This window comes from Nematolebias whitei, chromosome 4 (assembly GCF_014905685.2).
Source record: "Nematolebias whitei isolate Nwh7 chromosome 4, NemWhi1, whole genome shotgun sequence".
Taxonomy (NCBI): Eukaryota; Metazoa; Chordata; class Actinopteri; order Cyprinodontiformes; family Rivulidae; genus Nematolebias; species Nematolebias whitei.
In genome coordinates this window covers 2,957,700-2,967,113 of record NC_056501.1, presented here as the reverse complement: position 1 = coordinate 2,967,113, position 9,414 = coordinate 2,957,700, and the positions used below count along the sequence as shown (strand labels likewise).

General features: G+C 40.7%; 1 protein-coding gene across 1 annotated transcript in view; it reads right to left on the bottom strand.

Annotated features, from left to right (window-relative positions):
* aga (aspartylglucosaminidase) overlaps positions 1-9,414 on the bottom strand; it is a 19,097-nt gene that overhangs the window by 5,380 nt on the left and 4,303 nt on the right. Inside the window, exons 2-6 of the mRNA XM_037675585.1 lie at positions 8,268-8,421; positions 5,420-5,532; positions 4,683-4,795; positions 2,138-2,243; positions 477-552 (exon numbers count right to left, since the gene is read on the bottom strand). Of these exons, the coding sequence (XP_037531513.1) occupies positions 477-552; positions 2,138-2,243; positions 4,683-4,795; positions 5,420-5,532; positions 8,268-8,421 (562 nt within the window). The remainder of the gene's footprint in view (positions 1-476; positions 553-2,137; positions 2,244-4,682; positions 4,796-5,419; positions 5,533-8,267; positions 8,422-9,414) is intronic.

The window sequence follows — 9,414 nt, the reverse complement described above, 5'->3', positions numbered from 1 at the left end:
TTAGTCTGGTCTAAGCCTGGGCTAGGATCGAGCTTAGTCTGGTCTAAACCTGGGCTAGAATCGAGCTTAGTCTGGTCTAAACCTGGGCTAGGATCGAGCTACGCCTGGGCTAGGCACGCTTTACCCAGTTTTTAAAAACCTTTAAATTATTCTCTTCATTTGAGCATTTGACACCATGTGTGGTGTTAATTTTAATGTTTTTGAAGTAATTTCATATTTTTTCATTAAACTCCTTTTATTACAAATATTTTGTTTTTAATCTATCGTTTTTATGACGTATAACTGCTGCTACTGGTTTTACTTGGTAGGGTGTCCCCCGCCTCTCGCACAGTGACCCCCGCGACCCACAAAGGAAGAGGCAGGTAAAGATAATGGCTGTTTTCATTCCTTGTTGAGTTCAGCACTTTGGGTGTTTTAAAGTGCTTTTTATTTAAAGCTGAAGAGAACCGGTGTTGATGAATGAATCATGTTCACACCCTGGAACTTTGTGATTTAGTCCATTGGTTGATGTTCCAGCAGCAACATGACCATTTCCATCCAGAGCAATCAGCCCTGGTAAGAAAAGAAACAAATGAGCATTATTAAAATAAAGAGGTGATGTTCAGTGGATATACAAACAGCAAATTAAAGTTTTTCAGTTTTTCTTGTATATTTCAATTAAAAGTGTGGAGAGCAAGCAACTGAACTTCTAACAGCTTCAAAGTAAATGAGTTAAAATAAAATCAAGCAAGATCATTATTATATAAAACCATGCTGCATCGTTATACGTTTGAACATTCCCAGATAATATGATTTAGAGTTGTAGTGAGTCACGTGAGATACGTGTCACTTGTTGTATGACAAATATATGGATATATATTTATGCATACTTTTCACGAGTTCTTCATTTTTCTGACTGTAAATGCCGTGCATTGAATTTAACACAAAATGTAACGAGAGACGTTATTTATCTTTGACCCATCAAATGAATGGAATCATTTATTTTCAGAATCAAAGTTTAACATCAAACATTTACATTAATTTGGCAAAATATGAAAATAATAACAGACAGTTTCACAGAAAATGAACTTCAAATCACTCGGCGGTGATTTGAGGACTTTGCTTCAGACATTTCTAAAAATATCTGTACTGATTTATGAGAGAGAAGAGTTTAAGATTAAATTGAGATTTATCTTACAGAGGAAATATGTGAGGGAATTTAATCTGTTTGACCAGAAGTTGCACGCTCCGTCCGATCTCAGCTTCTCACGGTACACTTGGTCAAAATAGAACCATCTACCTGTTGATGATGAATCAGCCTTGGAGTAGTTCCTTTCTGACTCGTTTCAGCGTCTCCGTCGAGAGCTACCAAACCTTCAGAGAGTCGTGCGTGGTTAGCTCAAAACAGAATTATAATCCCCAAAAAACCTCTGGATTCTTCATTGCTCTGAAGCTTTCAGAACCGACTGCACTCTCAATCTTGGAACTCTCACGTTCTCCAGAACTCTCAATCTAACATGAACTGAGAAGTTGCCACATTTTATTTGGGTCGACTTCCTGTTCAATTTAGAGCTTTCTGATTCGTGGAAGGACCAGAAAGAGGAGTGGTTTTGACGTAAGGTGTTTATCAACAGTCGAGGTCAGAGAATGAAATTTGTTTTCACATACAGAAAAGATTATTGCAGCAACAGCAGACTTCGTGGAGTCAACTCTTGGTAATCTTCTGAAAAAGTTTAAACATGACATTTTTCTCGGTAAACATTTTAGTTGACCGAAAACCAACCTTTCACATACTTACGACTTGACTCATTTCAGACAGAAAATCAAGGAATGCTTATTCAGGTGATTTCTTCTTGGAATGAGGAATAAAAATCATTACTTACTGTTTATGTAAAATAAAGATGAGTAGTTCTTTTCAACCTATAAGCATTGAGTGAACTAACACAATTTGATTATCAAAACATTTGTAAGACAGTAATGATTATAAAGAATTGTCTTTTCTGCTTGATTAATTCAAGAAAGAAAGTCATCAGATGGCCCAGACTTATTCAGATCAATGAAAATAACAGTCTCTGTCCATCTGGTAGATTTGAGGTCATCTGGTTCACTACAGAGTTAATGAGGCACCAAAAGATGCTTGAATGACGAGCAGCCCTACCTATGGTGTCATGGGAGTGTATATTAACAGGCCGCGCCCTCTTCTGCGTTAGTCCCGCCTCTGGCCTGTAGGGTCCGCAGGACTTGGAAGAATCTGGACTGACGTTCTGTCGACAGGTGAGACAAGCATCACTGCTTGCATTAAGTTGCTATCTTGGGACTTAATTACCTTAATAAAACACGAGCAAACATCCTGATCTGTAAGCAGTTTGATTCCAGGGACTTCATGAATCTGCAGCCTCAGCACATGTTTTGGTGCTTAATATATAATGATGGATGCCTCCTTCAGCTGTCAGGTAGCAGGCACTGCAGCGCAGCTAACTCCAGGTCCATGGTGTGGCTCGGAGCTGCCAGGTTGGCCAGCAGAGGAATGCGAAGTTTATTCTATATTCCATGTGAACATTTGCTGAAAAGTGTCTTTTAGGTCTGTTGCGATAAACAATAAATCAATTAATCACATGATAAATTAAAATTATCAACCTCATTTTCATTATTGGATTTATCGTTTCTTCGTGTCTCTCTTTCTACTGAAGACACTGGATGACAAAAGGATCAACTCTGGTTCTTCACTGACCCCTCCCTTTCTCTTTTATCTTTAAAAAATGTTTTAACCGTTCAAAATTGTGTTTTTGGATCGTTAAAAGCAGCTAAGCTGAGAAGCTAAGCTACAAGCTAACAGGCCGACCTCTGGGGAAAAAACCTCCGTCTTGTCGAAGCTCCAAAATTCACCATTGAAACCCGGGACTTTGTGTAAAAAGTTGTTTTTCTCTGCAAAAAGAAGCTGAGAACTTGTTTACTGATTTTTATTAAAAGTTTTGTGTGACAAATGCTAAAGAGCTCAAACCACACAGACAGAGCGTACGCCATTTTGAGAACAGAAAAACAGGAAGGAGAGACAGCCCATGTCACGTCAAGGGGCCTCCCTCCCATTTTTCTAAATGAGACACGCTGCTCGCTCCCTCACTATCCATCCTTCTACTGCCATCCGGTGGTCAAAAAAAAGGTACTACACACAAAAATTAACCAACATTTCTAATTAAATTTGACAATAATTATCAATTATTGTCAAATTTCAAACAATATTATTGTTTATCGCAATAATTTCTGAAACAATCGCCCAGCAAGATTTGTTATGGTGACAGACCTACGGTCTTTTTGTTTGTTTGTTAAATGATTGCTGCAAAATGTAAGTTGTGGAATGTTCCCTTTAATAAAAACAAAATCATTACAATGTTTTTATTTTAAATTGATGAGTAATGCTGGCACGAATCTTTAGTGACCTCTAAAATCAATCTAACGTTGCTTATTTAAAACACAACTTGCCTATCGTTTATAAAAGTGTAACAATGACATCACTGATGGACGCTTTGTTTTGATATTTGAATGTGATACATGGACGACACGTTAGCACTTGATGCGACGTGTTCAGTGGAAAAGTACGGAGATGACTGAAGGACTGGGTCCCTGAGATGTTTCCCCTCGATATTTTAAAGTTGTTTCTCTGCAGATCTTACAACTTTAGTAAAGTGCCTAAATGTTGCACAGAGGATATCAGATGTCAGAGTATCAGAGCGCAGCCCTTCAGGTTGAGTTTTTAATAAAACCAGTACTGGGCTGCAGTAACCTGAAGCCTTTGGTAACCAAGAAAAATGTATTTGGTTTAAAAATATATTGGGCTTTATCCTGATTTTAACTAAATAAAATCCACTCTGTTTTCATGTTAAACTAAGGGCAGCCTTATGAATTACTAATAAAACATTAATTCAGACGTTAGTGTGTGAACATTAATAAGCAGTTAAAGTGCATCTGGGAAATATGACGGTACTAGCTTGTTTTCTGGCAGTGAGCCAACACTCTGGCATCTGTGTACTCCGTTTAAAAAGTTGACCTGTATAATTTAGATTTTAAATAAACATTTGTCAGTAAGTTACCTGCACGTTAACACTTTGAGCATTTATAGATTTTATTTTTTGGGGGGGGGTTGAAGTTATTTTAAAAAAGCCGAGCAACGATCAAAAAGCGACTTGCCAGATTGAATCAAATGCAGAACTTGATGTTGCCGAATGGTGACAGCTTTAATGTACAGTGTTTCATAACTATTGTATTATTTATTTATTGAGCCTTTATTTGAGATCACTAAGACCTGAAGCCTAACGTGCATGTTGTGGACTGAGAGGAAACTGTGGAAAAACTTTACATTCTTCCTTTCATTTCATATTCTTTACTTTGTAAACTTTACGTGATAAGTTTAGTCTCCATAGAGAGAGATGGGATCTGATCAATGGCGCACCAAAGAATCTATGGATAATAACAGTTCATCTATTCCAGAGATGTTGTGACATTGTTTTGGAAGAGGAGGCGTTTGAAGGAAGCAACAGCTCACTGCTGTAGGGCATTACCTTTATAACAAAAGCTGACTTATTTTTTAAAGTACTTTTGTATTCCTGTCATTTTCCCCTTTTGAAATCAATCTTTTAGAAGCAGGTTGCCTGTGGCAGACACAAGTGAGGAAAAGCAGCGAGTGATACGCACACACATGCACTTACCTTCCGATAATTAGGTTGGCAGTTGCCCTTCAGCCACTGTGAGAAAATATTCAAAGATGTGTTGGTAGTCAGGTCTTCTGCTACAAAGCCCATGTTTTCAGCAAACACCGAGGCTACGAACAGAGAAGCAACACTCAGGTCAAGTTGCACATGCTACTTTGACCTTGGTTTGACACTAAAGGGCACAAACAAAGAAGGGACTTGGTCTTGTTGAGGTGGTCGACGAGGTTTGTCAAAGAGCTGCAGCTGTGAAGGCCTCACATCACACTGAAGAACAAACCTCTAATGACAAATTAACAATATCAAGAAATCCTGAAGATGCACGCCCTGTGGCTTCATTCCACCCTTTAGTCTCTAATTTTTCTTTCAACTCATCCGCTGCACAAAAAGAGGAAGCTCTGATAATTGTTTTTTTAAGGAGGCGCTTGAGTATGCAATCTTTGTGTCAATGCTCGGGGGGATGATCTGACCACTGCGTTCTCCTGCCGCTAATGTTTGTCATTTCAGGATTAAAGTTAATGCTGTTTCTAAAAGGTTTTGGTCCGGACGCAATAAGTGCCTGATTAAGATCATTAATGCAAATGCAAGTATCCCTCAGACACGTTTTTAGCCTTTTCCTTTAAACTATACAATCAAACAACAACAAAAAGTTGGATTTAATAATTTAATGTGTATCATTTAATGACCGCATCAGCCAGGATTTGATTCTTAGTCCTAAAGGAACATTCCACACATACCTGACTCTCCCACGAGCATCGTGTGCTCCGTGCGCTCCATCACAGCTCTGGCTACTCCAATAGCATTTTTGATTCTCCTCAGGTCAGCGACTGCGCCCACCTCCATTGTGTTACTGCACCGAGGGAAGACGGAGAGGAAACGAGTGAGTAATCTGACTTCGTTATAAACCAGCGTTTGAGTGGATTTTAAACTGCACCAACACGTGGTGAACTCAAATATACTGAAGGTTTTACAGAAAGAGCTCATGTTGCACTTAAATCAGCTTCTTCTGGATAAAATATCAACTAAAACAACATTTGACCAGAATTTAACTACCGGTAAATAAAGTCAGGTCCTCTGGACGGATTCTTCTTGTTGAAACGTTTTAATCCAAAGGACTTCTTCAGTCTGAGGACCCACAACAAACTCAGTCTTATAAATAGCACCTTCACACAGTGGATCAACCAGTTTGCTTATTAAATCCAGAACTAGCGTAAGTTTCGCTGTATAAGTCACAGTTTTTTTGCATAAATTAGCATGTCTGCGACTTGTACAGCGAATCAACATATTTATGTTTTTTGTTCCATGTTTATAACCTGATTTTTGGCTGAAATCTGATGATTTCATTCATTCTGACAGCACGATGGCTTAGTGGTTAGCACTGTTGCCTCACAGCAAAAAGGTCCTGGGTTCAATCCCCGGTTGCACCTGCTGTCTTTCTGTCTGGAGTTTGCATGTTCTTCTCGTGCTTGCGTGGGTTTTCTCCGAGCACTCTGGTTTCCTCCCACAGAACTAAAACATGCATGTTAGCTGCCTTCAGGCCCAGGCCTCCCTTGCAACAGAGATCTGTGATCTCAGTGGGATCAGCCTGGTTAAATAAAGGTTAATAAATAAAATCCGACATGAAAAACATTGAACACTACCAATTTCAGCCACTAGAGGGCCTTCAAGCATTATGGCAAGCCAAGTGTCTCATTAATAGCCACTACTACCTATTAATGGGAAAAATCAAAGCTTCACCGCGCAGGCGAAATGCAGCTGACCTGACCGTCAAAGTGCATTTATTAAGATAAACTGAGACACACCTTTACTATAATGTTGAGCAAACAAATAATTGTTTTTAAATGTTAATCTTGTTTTTGGCACAACACCGGCTTATGTTTCCAGGTGGTCAGTGTGACGCATAATAGATGCGACGTATTCATGTTGTTTTCCACTTTATTAAACATATTTGGACTGATATGATTTATACGACGGCGCGTCGTGTACGGCGGCAAGTACAGAAGCTGTTCACATGTAAAAGGAGGACCATCTGCCTAAGTGATCGTTAGTGCCCTGATGGCCACTTGCTCTCCACAGAGGGCCAAGTAATACTAGCAATAACATCACTGTAGGAGGGGGACAGTTGGACACGGAGGGGGACAGTTGGACACGGAGAAGTCTTTTGGATAAAAGACCAAACATTTCAACATGAAGAATCTGTCCACAGGACCTGACTTTACCTTTTTTTCCTACCTGGATTATTGAGCAGCATCAGGATATTTCACCAGAGCCAATTATATCCCCGCGGCAGGAGACACGTGGACGATATTGATTTTGCCTGAGTGAGTGTGTTTAGGTCACTTTTACCCAAATATTTCATGAACCACTGAACGATTCTGAAGGAAACATGCACATATAACCACTGGACGCACATCTACAGGTCATCAACTTTGGAAGTCGGCAAGTCAAATTTTTTTAAACTGATATTAAAAACGACAAACGGCTGTAACTCAGTAAATATTACAGATATTTATCAAGACCTGGGAATGATACCCTGCTTACCCTCTCATCACTAACTGTGCAAGATCTGCATCTAAACATCACCATTAACTGCTCTTTGTCTGGTAGCAAAACATTTATGAATGTGTTGATGAAACGTTCCCAGCACATGCTCAGAGCGTGACGCGTCCTGCACCAGAGCGCACGTTATTTTCCAGGTTTGACCAGCCATAACTGTCATTTCTCATCACACGATGATGTGAGTCTAGTATTCTGGCATGAAAGGTGACGTCCTCGTAAGCACCCCCATGTTACCGACTTACCGCTCTGCTCAGTCAGTCCTGACAATGTACGATGATGCAACGTATGTTGAGATTCTTAGAGAAGAATCCAACTGCTGGTGTCCACTCAATGTCTTTTGCAGGGAGCTGCGTGAGGGACATCCCTGTCCTCTGGATCATCGCTCCAAAACAGAGACAGTTTTGAAGCTAAACGAAAGGAGCGTTCCGTTAAAAAGTAAACAGCTTTCTGCTTTTTCTTTTGTTGTGAGCTGACATTTACTTCCCATTACAACTTCTGAGACTGTAAATGTTAGTATTTAAGGACCTAATAATTGGAAAGCTTTCAGATCATAATGAGACTCTTAATTAGCACTTCCCCGCAGAAGGCTTGAAAGAAAGGTCAGACAGTTAAGTGTGTAAATGTTAAAGATAACTAGAAATAGATAGAAGCAGCACAAATTGTAGTAAAAAAAAAAAAAAAAAAGAAGGTGTGTGGGGGGTGTAAAAATACGTTGACATGTAAATAATTAGCATTTAAAGATGTGATTCATCAATCAAATACAAGTTCTAATTTTTCAGATCTTCACAGCATCTTTCCTGTTCATTTAAACTGCACGCTCACGTCACAGCGTGCTGAAGCACAACGTCTGAATAAAAGCAGTGCAGGGCTTGAACTGTCTCACTGGTGCTTATGGTGCTACATAAAAACCATAAAGATGTTAAACTAGTTCTTTATGATAAAGATCTTTACTGCTCAATTAGGCTGAATTACAGATGTCTCTAGCGTGTTGTCTTCTTTATTTTTAGACGACGTGCAGTGCGTTACCCGTTCATGATCATGGCGTCCAGCGTGGTTTCTCCAGACTCGTCGGGGCTCCCGCCAAAGCCGACACTGCCATCGCACTGCTCCTGTTCGCAGCGGGAACAGCCTTTCTCTACTGCGTCCAACACCGAGCCCCCGGACCGGAGGACGCTCCATGCTGCACAGACAAGGAGCTTTAGGGTCCCTCTGTTCCAGAAAACCTTTGACTAACACTGCTGGACCTGATCAAGGCAGTTTGACTCAGGATGAAAACAGAAATATGAAATGCATTTAGCCATGCTTTCTTAGAAATGTTGGTTGAAATATTTGTTTCAAGGACTTCAAGGACTTGGGGTCCACTGTCCAGGAACATGGGGGGTGTGGTAAAGAGGTGAAGAAGAGAGTCCAGGCAGGATGGAGTGATGGAGAAAAGTTTCAGCAGTGATTTGAGACAAAAAGGTGTCAGCAAAGGTCAAAGGAAAAGTTTACAAGACAGTGGTAAGACCAGCTATGTTGTATGGTCTGGAGACAGAGACGTGGACAAAAAGACAGGAGACAGAACTGGAAGTGGCAGAAATGAAGATGTTGAGGTTCTCCTTAGGAGAGACAAGGATGGAGAAGATCAGGAATGAGATCATCAGAGGTACAGCACAGGTTGAACAACTGGGAGATAAAGTTAGAGAGGACACACTGAGATGGTTTGGACATGTCCAGAGGAGGGACAGTGGTTTGGACATGTCCAGAGGAGGGACAGTGGTTTGGACATGTCCAGAGGAGGGACAGTGGTTATATTGGTAGAAGGATGTCAGAAATGCAGCTACAGGAAAAAGACAAAGAGGAGACATATGGATGCAGTTGGAGTGAGGACAGAGGATGCAGATGACAAAGTGAGGACAGAGGATGCAGAGGACAAAGAGAGGACAGAGGATGCAGAGGACAGAGTGAGGACAGAGGATGCAGAGGAGAGAGTGAGGACAGAGGATGCAGATGACAGAGTGAGGACAGAGGATGCAGAGGACAAAGAGAGGACATAGTGAGGACAGAGGATGCAGAGGACAGAGTGAGGACAGAGGATGCTGAGGACAGAGAGAGGACAGAGGATGCAGAGGACAAAGAGAGGACATAGGATGCAGAGGACAGAGTGAGGACAGAGGATGCAGAGGACAGAGTG